At 44.1% G+C, this 12,632-nt stretch overlaps 1 protein-coding gene across 1 annotated transcript; it reads left to right on the top strand.

The window, feature by feature from the left end:
• The first annotated feature begins 5,577 nt into the window (after positions 1 to 5,577).
• Positions 5,578 to 9,474, top strand: LOC134408377 (gilatoxin-like). The gene is made up of 5 exons (XM_063140636.1): positions 5,578 to 5,629; positions 6,077 to 6,230; positions 7,211 to 7,485; positions 8,144 to 8,280; positions 9,346 to 9,474. Exons 1-5 carry the CDS (start codon positions 5,578 to 5,580, stop codon positions 9,472 to 9,474), a joined length of 747 nt encoding a protein of 248 aa, XP_062996706.1.
• The last annotated feature ends 3,158 nt before the right edge of the window (positions 9,475 to 12,632 follow it).

Raw genomic sequence — 12,632 nt, 5'->3', positions numbered from 1 at the left:
AGCAAGCTTAAGTTTTGTATTGCTTTAAAAGGGGGGAAATGTTAGCATAACCACCTCCATTTTTAACAGGAAACTGTAAAGTGGCCATCATATTGCAGGCAAAATGTCATGATGTCCTGTATGCGAGAATGTCTCCTTGAGTGCATCCTTCTTATCTAACATAAACAAGAGCCCTGGCTCCAGTGCTCTGCTGTGTCAAAGTTAACTTCTGTAACTTACTGTCAGGCCAAAGGGATTGTTTACAGAACAGAGAGAATTGTTTAGGATAATTAGCTATGCCCCAGTGTTATGTTCTGATTGGTTTATGCTGCTACTGGGCCCTGCCCCTTGCAAGCTCAAATACTGTACTGTATTCCCTATGTCTTTTGTCTGATTGCTCCCTTTGAAGAGACCAGGCCTTGATTACTGATCAATAAAGCGCTTTTGACCCCTCTGTCGCTGGAATGGTGGAGTCGTGCTTAAGGGCTGTTTGGATTTCGTCCTTGGGTGAAAAGAACATTGATCTAACAATACATGGGAAATAACAAGCCCCCCCCGCCACCATTTGCCCCTAGGAAAAGGGCTCCAGCCAGGGCTGGGCAGGGGGGCAGAGGGGCCGGTTGGCATGGGCCTATGATTTGGAGGGGGCCCATTCTGAGTCCCCCTGGGCAAAGTGCCTTGATTTTTATGTTGTTGTTGTTGATGAATTTGCCCGAAGAAAAGCACATAAGGCATTTCTGAATGTGAAGAAGTGATGTCTTATATACATTTTGAATAAAAGTGCTTGCCATTACCTTTTTTATAAATTGTTCCAGTTCATATGTATTTAGAACTGATTAAAAAATACTTAATGAGCAGTTTGAAATAGGGCCTACATTTCCTACCTGGCCCGGGTCTATTACCAGCTTTGCCCGGCCCTGGCTCCGGCAATTTGGCCTCTCAAGGACCATGCGTTGCAAATCTTCCACATGGACAGCTCAGGGGTTACACGAGCGATGGGTACCATGATGCCTATGTAACAGATTTCCCCACCTACCCGGGAGGGAGAAACCTTTAGGCTCCTTTTCCCGTTGACGAAACTGTTATTTGCCAGAGGGTGTGTGTGATCTCCTTTCTGCAAAAGCTTTCTCCCATCCACATTTGATAGTATTCAGAAGGAGGGGAGGAGCCCCGTTAGCCATGTCCCAACTGAGGTATGGCCCCCTGGGGAACATACTTAATATCACATTCACTGTGACCCACCAAACATCAGTCCCATTTCATCTAACAGAAATGTCTCTTTATTTAAGCCTGCGGCTGAACGTACTCGGTGGCACTTCAATGAGTCTTGCCCCAGATGGATTCCAGTTTCAAGAACTTGGGGTCTAAAGCGTTCATCAAGCTAGTGTTCGGTGGGAGCGGGGAGGTGGAAATGTCCCTGTCAGCATGAGCTAGCTGCATGTGACTGCAACCCCAAGTTAGTCTTGTTCATTCTGAGACATTTTAAGCACCAGGCTGTGGTTTGGAAAGCCTGTTGCCAATCTCGGGGGAAATCAAAGGAAAACCCAGGATCACACAGCTGGGTGGATCGAAGCTGGGAGAGGTCGCTTGCAGACCAGCCGTCTGCTCGAAGCACACAGAAGGTCGCGATGACAAATGGCTTGCATAGAGTAAGCAAGAGGAGATTGTCAGTGGTGCAAGCAGCATCATGCACAAACTAAAAGGTGGAAGTCTGACTGTCCCAGGGTATCTCAATCAACCCTTCTGGTAAAGCCGGGTGCTGAAACACTAGGGATTGGTCGAGGGGACCTGTGAGCTCTGCCAATTCAAGATTAATTTCCTGGTGCCACGGGGCTTGGGCACTTGTGCTGCCCCCCTGGTTTATAGGCTGGAAAAAATGGGTTTGATGGGACAAGCTGATCCTGGAGCAGAAGCGTGCTGCCCCATTAGAGACGGGGACAGGATACGGAAGGACAGAAGCTGGCTGGGCCCCCTGGTCAGATGCCACTGGCACGGATCCCACCACTACCACCAAAATTGTTAGGGTAAAAATCCCACCAGAAGGGAGGGAACAGGAAAACCAGACAAGTCCAGATGCAGTGACCATTTCTTCATTGAACTACACGTGTAGGAGGAAACTCACCCTCGACGCATTGAAGATGAGCTTCTCTCCCCATCAACATCTTTTATAACATTCCCTGCCCTTCCTGATGAGTTCATGGCTCATCCCTGCTCCCATCCCTTATTGATTGCAGAGTTATACATTTTCCAGAAATGAAACTATTTCTAACAGCTAACAATACATAATATTGTGTCAGGTGATAACAAGGAGCGGTGTGCCAAAGTGTCTGGGATCATGGCAACTTGGATCGGGGATCCTAGCCATAGCAGCTGTGATTTTGGAAACTGCTTCATTTGACCAGGCAGATTACGGGCATTCCCTGCAGAGATAGAAAAACCTTGAGCAACTGGCCAACTGCATTCCGACGACTCTTTATGACTCATTAGAAAGGGGGAAGGGAGGGGTCTGGTGGCAGAGCCTTGAATGCTTGGTGTACACTTTCTCCCCCGAAAGGGTCTTTTGACTACCTTAACAGATCCCGAAGACCCAGATTTCTCCAACATAGCAACAACAACAAAAAACTTTGTCCTTTGTGTTACTGTTTATAGTGAGTTCCTCTATCCAGCAAATAACAGACCTATGATACCATCTGAATGTAATGTCACTAAACAGGGAACTTTTTCCTTCCAGAAAGTAAGGGGGTATTGTCCTATGTGGTGTGGAGTAGTGAGTAGTGGTGAGTAGTGGTGTGGAGTAGGTGCTTCCTATGTAACCTAGCCTTTTACCTCAGCGTCAAAGCACTGCTGAAATTGCCGAGTATTTCTACTCACTCTTCAGCCAGGCTTAAGAAGCCTGGAGAAACTGCAACAGGGAAATCTTTGTCAGTTTCATCAAATGTGTTAAAAAAAAAGAAATATCACTGTGCACTCAGGCATTAGTTCTCTAGCATTCCTTAAAAAACTATCTTGTCCTCAGAGCAGGTACCTGCTTTGCAAATAGCATTCTGGTATCTTGCAGTGAAGGAGCATCAACTGGCAACTTGGACTACGAGTCATCCACAGCCAGTGCCCAGTGCAATGGTTCTAGACCAGAAGGACTGAAGAGGAGAGGTTTTTTCTTAATTGTAGCTCCTGAAGCTTTCTTGCTCCCTGCCCCCATTCCACTCTGGATGCGCCTTGCATCTGTGCACCTGAATTAATTCATGCCTGAACCCCATGTCTTCAGAACAGGCTGCCATTTTAGAATTACAGAACAGGAAAGTTTCCAGTCTTGCAACCTCAAGGTGCAATTAACACTGTCTAATGGAGGTAGGTGGGTTTGTTTGAAGAACTTGGAAGCTTAGGTCAGTGCCACATTTAGGGTGTCACTTCAGGTTTTGGTGGTGGCAGGGGAAGGACAATGACATTTCAGGCAGGTGGGAGTGATTCACAACAGCCCTTCAAGGCCTACCCTTAGATAGAGTGAGAAAAAAGAGGGGTAAATCCCCTTCTTTTTCTGCTGCTGCAAAGTTTATATTTAGTGCGTATTCACATTAGCCTTGAGACTTTTAAAGTCAGCAATTGGCAACTACTATTTCTTTTTCATCAGACCAGTTTAACATGTTCTAAAGTTTCTGTTGCATTTCAGGATCATTGGAAATACAGGATCTTTCAGGTTTATGAAGCGTTAATACCTCTCCAGTTCTATTCCCTTAGCCTTAAATGCTATAAGCGCATACAGTCTCTTCCTTTAGCCCTTTCTGCTCAATTGTGATCATCTGATTGTACAGGCAATTAATTTGCAGTTGGCATAAAAGACTTCAACATGGAGGTCTTTTACCATAGGAAGCACAGTATTTGTGGATATTATTGCAAAAGGTATGTTTCATTTCTTCTATGTATGAAAGCTGTTCATTTATATTTACTTATAATTTATAGATGAATAATTTGGTAGAGCGGTAGTCCTGTCCCCCGCCACAGCTCCCATTTAGTTTTTCAACCTTTCACAGGTTTTCTTTATTACTGAGCGCTGGATTCAATGATGCAGATATTTAAAGGCTTTTTCTTTGGGTTGCTTTGATTAAGAAGGGGGACCACATGGAAAGGAGGACAGGGCTCTTGTGCATCAGTCTGTCTGCCACTTGTAATATTGTATAGAAAAGGGAATTTCAGCCGTGTCCTTTGTATGCATGCAGCACCTGGTGCAATTCCCTCTTCATCACAACAGTTAAAGCTGCAGGAGCCCTGTCTGCTTTTGAAGAGTGACCAGAGAAGAAAGAACTACCCTTCTTCTTACATTGCTCCTTTAAGAGCAAGCTCCAAAAGAGCTCCAAAAGAGAAGAAGGAAGGCCTTCCTTCTTCTTCTCACATCAGTCCGTTGGTTTCTGTTCACCACTCTGCTGCTAAGATCATCTTCTTGGCTCGCCGCTCTGACCATGTAACTCCACTTCTGAAATCTCTTCATTGGCTTCCAATTCACTTCAGAATCCAATATAAACTTCTCCTGTTGACCTGCAAAGCTTTTCACTGTCTAGCTCCTTCCTATCTCTCCTCTCTCATCTCACACTATTGCCTCGCTCGAGCTCTTCGCTCCTCTGATGCCATGTTTCTCGCCTGCCCAAGGGTCTCTACTTCCCTTGCTCGGCTTCGTCCATTTTCTTCTGCTGCCCCTTATGCCTGGAATGCTCTTCCAGAACTTTTGAGAACTACAAGTTCAACTGCAGCTTTTAAAGCTCAGCTAAAAAATTTCTTTTTCCTAAAGCTTTTAAAACTTGATTTTGTTCTGACTTTATACTGTTAGTTTTACCCTACACTGTGCCTGTTTGCATTCTCTTCCCCTCCTTATTGGTTTATTATGATTTTATTAGAATGTAAGCCTATGCGGCAGGGTCTTGCTATTTACTGTTTTACTCTGTACAGCACCATGTACATTGATGGTGCTATATAAATAATAATAATAATAATAATAATAATAATAATAATAATAATAATAATAATAGCTTTAACCAAGTTACCTGCCCAAGGTTGTAGACATTTTCTGGAGGAAAGATACTAGCGAAAAAGACCAGTGAAGGATTTAGCAGCTGTGGACACTGTTTCTTCTTGTGGATTTGGCAGAGGCAAATTGTGGATGGGATGGGGATTATTTACCTGCCCCACATCACTCTGTTGCATCATTGATTTGTGAGAAGTTCAGAGTGCCTGTCATTTGGGGAACGGCAAGGCCAGATCAGACAATGTGAAGAGAGGAACCCTAACCTGGGCCAGAAAGTGGGGATTGTTTACCCAAACCAAACAAAGACAAACTAGAGAAAATTATCACCAAGAAGCCAAGAGAGACCTATTGGGTTTAACTAAGCAATGCTGTTTCTTGTGTTTGCCTGGATTTGGGAAAAAGAAGGCACTGGGAATGATTGCATTCTCACAGGAAATGCCAGATTGGCAGAGATAAGTATGTCAACCCATGGGGGATATAAAAAAGGAGTCGAGATGAACATTTTGTGCTGTGTTGTCTTAATCGCTGAACTTATTCCCCACTTCTAACGTACATAGGGTTACTTCGCCAGCACATCTGCTGCTATGGAACCTTCCAAACTGCTGGCTGTCATTCTGTTGCTGCTGCCATCTTTTGGTAAGAGCTGGCATTTCGATGCAATCAGACCAGAAACTTGGGAAGGCTGGGGGATAGTTGGTGTGCATCAGTTTGTCTTCCATTTGTAATTTCCTTTGTGGGAGATGTGCAGCAGTTCTCTCTTTATGTGTGTAAGTGACCTGTATTGTTGTCCGAATAGAATTGCATGTGACTCGTTACATTCTGATTTTCCTTTCTTTGCAAATGGATTTGGATGCGGATGGGCTGTTGTGTGCAGCTTATGCTAGAGAGATGTGTAAAGTGTAGTGCTGAAACATATTTTAAACGTTCTTCAACACCGAATGATCACACAGCAAACCCACATGTGAAGTACCTCTTAGCCTCTCTCCATAAAGAATGAAAGGGATAATTGAGTTATTTGGGGGAAGTAATTTTTGGAGGTATTGCAATCTTCCGTTGAAGAGCATTTCTTGGTCTGTGTTGCAGTGTCAGCACACCGTAAGCGGATCATTGGAGGTGTGGAATGCAGGGAGGATGAACATCCATGGCTTGTGTTGCTCTCTGACTTTAAAGGCCTCATCTGCTCCGGAATATTGATCGATAATAACTGGGTGCTCAGTGCTGCTCATTGCTACAAAGGGTGAGGAATATCATGTCAAGGCACTGGTGATGAATATGTTTGGGATCCAGTTTCAGATCTTGGGCAATGTTTCAGGTTCATTCATCCAAGACCATTAGTGACTGTGGTTCTGAAGAGCTCCCCCCTTGAATGCAGCCCTTTGCTTTTACACACGGAAAAGTTACATTGCAGTAAATTTCCATGCAACTTTTCCAAGTATGAATCTGGGGCAGGAACCCAACAGTAATGCAAGGTCCTATAGATTGGGCTTTTCATGTGATCCCTGCCAAAAACATCACTGTAAAATTTCACAGTGAAGTTTAAGTTGAAATCCTCCTTTTACGACAGGAGGGATGGAACTCTTCCCACCTGCACACCTCAATTGCAACATCAGAGAAGTTCTTGCCCCCCACGTTCTGGACCGAAGGCTAAAGGGGCGGAGCCAAAACCACTTGTTGTAACTGAAAATTCTTCCTCCTAGTAACTCAGCCTCAGGAGAGGCATTTCAAGTTTTGAAATGGGAGGGAAATTGCAAAAATGGGGAAACTCCCAAATAATGAGTGGTGAAGGGAAAGGGGGTTGGCCTTCTGGGGAATTGCTGAGGACAAGAGTGGGCATCTTGCAGGGCCATATTTGGTCTTCAGGTCTGAGGTTCCCCACCTCTGTCTGCCTCCCTTGTGCCTCCCCACCCCTTCTAGCCTTTTTCGCATGAGAAAAAAACATCCCAGTAAGTCTGACTTGTTTTTAAAGGTGGAAGTTGCCGCTTCTGTGTGCTGTGTGCAGGAGAAGCAGCAGGATCAAAGCAGCCCACCGAATGGGCCACGTGCAGGTTGTTTGCTTCCTCTTTCAAAAGAGGAAGTAATGAGGGAAATTACTCATTAGTTCCTCTTTTGAAGGAAGCAGGCAGGGAAGCAACGGAATGGGATTTTCCTCCTGTGGGATGATGCTCATAGTCAACTTGCCCATCTAGGCCTTGGACCTCTTTGCTCTTTTTCCTGTAGAGGCCCAATGCAGTTGAAGCTTGGAACGCACAACAAATATGTGCAAAAATTTCATGAAGAGCAGAGAGTCAGTGTGGCCGCCCATTGCTACCCTGATGCACCCCGCAGCACCAGGAACAGCTGTGAACGCTACACCAATGATATCATGATGCTCAAATTGGACAAACCTGTGAGGTACAACAAGTTCATCGCCCCTCTCCGCCTGCCCACCACCTCTGTCTCCGTGGGAGCAAAATGCAGAATCATGGGTTGGGGCTCAACCACAGCTCCTTCAAGTAAGAATCACCGCCTGCTCATAATTCTCTGCACACTCAGGCACATTCTCTCTATAGATGTGGAAAGCGCTCCCTGAAATGTTGCCCTTTGGTTGGTGGATAACGTTGGAATTTTGGGACTGTCGTAGGTGCTCTCACAAAATGGGTGCCATGGGGAGGACCCGCCCATTTATCAAATGGCTACTCTGGTGGGCATCACTCACCACAAAATTCTTAGTTTGCCTGAAGGTAAACTGGTGGGACTAAAATAAAATAATTAGTCCAAGAACCTAATTATAAGGCAGAGGTGGGGTCTGAGCAACAAAACATTAATTGTTTTTTTTTAAATCCAAATAAAGATGGTGCTGGAGATCACCAGTTCATTTTGCATCATAACAGACTCCTTGTTTAATTTTTAAGGCACTTAAGAAATGAAATAAAAACCAGGAGAGGGACAGAGCGTGGTGGGTGCATGCAGAACAGGGGCTCTTCCGCTGAGCCATAGCCCTCTCCCAGGTTCAGTGGGGCCACTCAGCAGGACTTCCTTAAAGCTCCCCAAAATGCTAGAAGGGGAATTACACATGGCCAGATTTTTTCACCCAGCTGCTCCCATACACAGCAAACACGACCCCTTGCAAGCATCTTACTGGACCATCTCGCCCTTTCTTTTGGTTTTCAGCGACTTATCCTGCAATTACTCGATGTGCTGATGTCTTCATACAAGAGAACCACTCGTGCAGGAACACTTTGGGAGTGTGGAAAAATAATCCCCACGTATTATGTGCAGGACATCTGAACGGATGCAAAGGATGCTGGGTAAGGAGATTTTTCTGTTGGCAGAATTCTGAAGGAAAGATGTTCGGCTGCTAGAGCCATGAAAAAGCCCAGGCCAAGAGGTTCAGCTGGTGACCTTTCACCAAGCCCAAAATTGCAACCGGGTTACAGTTGCCAAGGCTGGACACTGATGCATCATTCAAAAAGAGAGCAAAGGATGGCAACAATTTGCATATGCAAATTGTATATAAATTATATGTAAACTAGCATAAGCATAATAAAATTTAATACATGCTAAATTCACACTGTATATAGTTCAGCGTAGTCATATGTACTGTACACATACATATATACACAAAGTGTAACATTTACTATACAGTTGTATTGCATTTACTACCCTTCACATAGTACATGCTAAACTAGCATTGTACACACTATGATAAATTCCAGTGCATTACACACGGTTGAATATTGTATAGAGTATATGTTTCTGTACATACAAACCTTTCTTCACACCATGTACATACATACACCATAATGCAAACCAAACTAACACAGAAGGAAAGAATAGCAAACTGAGTGCCGATTCTTATGTAGCCATGTCTCAGTGGGGAAGTTTCAGCAGTTTTGGGAGAACCACAAGTTTGCAATTTTTAAAAAATGCAGACAAATGTGGTGAAGGGGAACCTAAAACGCTAGGTTATTTGTTTTCTTCTTCCCCTGCCCACTCACTCTTCAAATCCCAGATGCCTTTGTAGCATTACAGTATTAGCTGGGATTTTTGACCACCCCTGCCAGCCTTTTCTATACCCTGGAGAAAAAACCCATGAACAACCTACAGTTCTGGATTCACATGTAATGACAACCCATGGTTGAAACAGCCTGTAGTTCACAACCAGACATGAAACCACAGGTTTTCTTCCTGCGTTGTTTGTGGTTGACAATCCATGGTTTGTTGCCCTGACAGACTTCACACACCATGACAACCCAGAATTTAACAACTTATGGGATTAATAAATTATGGATTAGCACTGGGTGCAAGCCAGGTCACTATTGTAGTCTCAGCCATAACTGTATATTTCATAGTGTGTTCTGTTCTCTCAGAAGGGTGATTCTGGTGGACCCCTTATCTGTGATGGACAACTCCAGGGGATTGCATCTTATGCTAAGCCGTTTGGGCTTGCTGCCTATACCAAGGTCGACAACTATCTCAACTGGATCCGTGGTTTTTATTGACAAAGCACAGTTTGACCTGCTCCCTCTGACAATGGATTACAAGTAGAACTCTCTTGAGGCACATCAATGGGAAGGTGGTGGGGAAGCTACTAGCTGATATCTTTTTTCTTCATTCCTTAGGCCACACATGTAGGCACACATTTTCCTGACAGTAAGCTTCATTGAGCACAGTGGGAGTTCGTTTGGAGTACATGTGCATAGGATGGCACTGTGCAATGCCATAGTTTTGCATCCTCAAATCCCAATGGGATGCATGTTTACTTTGAATAAGTCTCACTAAGCAGAATGAGTGAATGAGCATAGGTTTATAGTCTTAATGATGTCCAACGAAAATCTTAGGATGGCTATTTCCTGCCAAAGCACTAGAATCTTGAATCCTCTGATTACACAATAGTTTTCTTGTGAATTCCTGCTCTGTAAGCTAGCAACTGAAAAAATAAAAATAAGAAAGAGACTCCAGTATTTCTAACATCTCATTATTTAAACATCTACCTCTTGTTTTCTTATCCTGTGGGCTTGACAGTACTGGCAAGTGAATGTAATATAGGGCTTTTCCTTTCTACCGACGGCTTGATCTTTCAGAAAATAAGCTTGATAAAGGAAGAATCCTCATCTCATATACAACAGGCAGAGTTATGTCATGAAGTGGAATGCTGAAGTCAAGGCTTAGTGGGTTAAATCCAGTTGACATGGTTTTCCAGATGCCTCCATCACTTTACCTGCTGTGTTCTGAATTGTGATCTATTCAGGACCTAGTCAAAGTAGATTCTTTGGATTACCAAGATGAAAGGAGTGAGGAGTGACAGTTTATTGCGAAAGGAATGGCAGTTTAGTAATAGAAAATGGATGCCAAATAAAAATACAAAGAAAGCTCACACATCTCTTCCGCCCACGGAGCTGGCAGCTCCCAAAGAGCTGGCATTTGCTGGGGCCCCAATCAACAGCAAATAAAGATCATGCTTAGTAGGGCTGTTAACCGCTTCTCCTCGGATCGGAGAAGCAGAAGCAGATCGGGGTGATTCGCCTCCGCTACAGGCGGAGGAGAAACGAATGGGGGGGGGGCTGGAGAAGCATGGCGAAAAGAAGCAACCATAAGCGGATCGCTCCTCTTTTCGCGGAGCGCTCCGCCCGCCATTTTGGATATTTTCGCCCATTCGCTTGCATTGCGGAAAAGATTAGTGGATAACTTTTTTGTTTTTCAAGCTATCTATTTGAAACTCACTGTGCTTAGAGAGTCGTGGGTGAGGGTCATTTTGAGCCTATTTTCAGCACTTTGCATGCTGTGGTTTACTTGCTATAATTTTTTAAAAAATAGTGTAAAAAAAGCAGGAGATATACCTTTTTGAAGTGCTGAGAGGCAGATTCAACGTCCAATCATGATCACCGGATGAAGCATTCTCCAATCCCAAAGTTGGAGGGGGGGATAAGCAAAACGGGATATTTAGTAAGTTGGGAGACTGGGAAACTTTTCTTTCTTAGTCTCTGAATGGACTTTTCCCAGTGTTTTTTTAAACAGTAGCCCCACCAAACGCACAAACACAACCTGAAATCATATACTAAGCAAATAAATAACAGATAGAAAACACAGCACTGCTACCCACCCTAACCTTGGTGAACAACTGAATAGATGTGGTGCAAGGGGATGAAGTCCCCCAGGGCATGTGGACATGCCCAGTGCACACACTCCTGTCCTTGGAGGGTCCTCAGAACTCTCCAAAGATTAACCAGTGGAGAAGCTATGCTTGTCATGAGTTGAAGTGTCAGGTAGCTTCTTATTGGCACAGTTCCCCCGCCCCCTGGGCACGTCCACTTTCCTCTTACTGGTAAAAGACAGACATAGCCTTTTTAAAAAAATCTTCTTCTTGTTTATTCAGCAACACTGCTTGTTTTAATTCCACCCCTCCTTTGTTTATTCATTTATTTATTACATTTTATACACCCCATAGCCCAAGCTCTCCTGGCTTTTCCTCTTCAGTGAAGTCAGGCAGGCTTTCATTGTGGTTCAACTCCTTGTTGTTGTTACTGTTGTTGTTGTTGCTATTAATATTAATTAGTACTGCTATTATTAACGTTATTATTTTGTTGTTGTTTAATAATGGCTGTGATCACAATGCAGTCAATCAACTCTGAAGCAAGGATCACAAAGCTTTACTCTTATCCTCCTAGCCTCATAGTTATGGGATGCAAAAGAAAAGGCATCTCTCTGTGCTATTCCCACCTCACAGGGATGGTTTGCATTACTGTCTTTGAAACAATCCTTGGCTCACTTCATTGTGCCCCCAGAAATGTCTGCTCCATGCCTACATTCCCGCCTCCGCCTGAGTGCTGTTGTTTTGGGGTATCTGCTGGGACTGACTTCCCCATAGATCTACGGCATCTCTGCCTGCCTCTTTGCCGCCTGGTGCCTGGGAACTGTACTACATGATGGGCTTTGTGGTTCAACCCCACAAGCCTCCAGCGTGCTTGCTCCCAGTGCTGCCTGTCCTCCTCTGTGCCCGCCTCGCAGGGATGGTTTGTGTGTGTCTTGCTTTGACTCAGGGGATAAGTCCTTCCTGCACTCACTTAGACTTTTTGAAGTTCCAAATAAATTTTTCAAGTGTGGAAGAAGATTCATATTTAGGTTTATCTACTCCCCAATTCATAGCATGTTGGGATTTCCTTTGAAATGGCCATAAATAAAGCCCATTGAGCTGTCTGCAGCTTTAAAAATCCCTGAGATACTGGGGTGTCAGATTTTCAAAAATCCCCCCCAAATCAGGGGATGCTTGGATTTACTTGAAGCTTGGCATGCCTGTGTATACATGGATCAGCTGTCATGGTGCCTAATTTGAGGTTCCTAACGTGAAAATTGATGGAGATATCGAAAGGGATGTGAATTGGGGTTAGGGGTGATGCATTAAAGGTTAAAAAACCCACCAAAAATCAGGGGATGATGGGATTTCCTTGAAACTTACCATGAATGTGGATCTAGATGGCATCTGTGAGGGTGCCCACTTCCAGGTTTTTATCTGTAAAAATGTCGGAGTAAACCCTATTTCTGAAAATGGAGTGTGAGATTTTCAAAAATCCCCCCAAAATCAGGGGATGCTTGGATTTGCTTGAGACTTGGTATACATGTGTATACATGGATACGCTATCATGGTGCCAAGTTTGAGGTT

This window comes from Elgaria multicarinata, chromosome 13, assembly GCF_023053635.1.
Source record: "Elgaria multicarinata webbii isolate HBS135686 ecotype San Diego chromosome 13, rElgMul1.1.pri, whole genome shotgun sequence".
NCBI classification, from domain to species: domain Eukaryota; kingdom Metazoa; phylum Chordata; class Lepidosauria; order Squamata; family Anguidae; genus Elgaria; species Elgaria multicarinata.
Note: the sequence above shows the minus strand (reverse complement) of the source record. Positions and strands in the feature narration are given on the sequence as shown.

What these genes read in the sequence shown, in the direction of transcription:
- LOC134408377 (XM_063140636.1), top strand. Translation starts at nt 5,578, where the DNA reads ATGGAACCTTCCAAACTGCTGGCTGTCATTCTGTTGCTGCTGCCATCT. An exon ending in CTCAACCACAGCTCCTTCAA is followed by an intron (nt 7,486 to 8,143) that starts GTAAGAATCACC and finishes TTTGGTTTTCAG; the next exon opens with CGACTTATCCTGCAATTACT. An exon ending in ACGGATGCAAAGGATGCTGG is followed by an intron (nt 8,281 to 9,345) that starts GTAAGGAGATTT and finishes TTCTCTCAGAAG; the next exon opens with GGTGATTCTGGTGGACCCCT.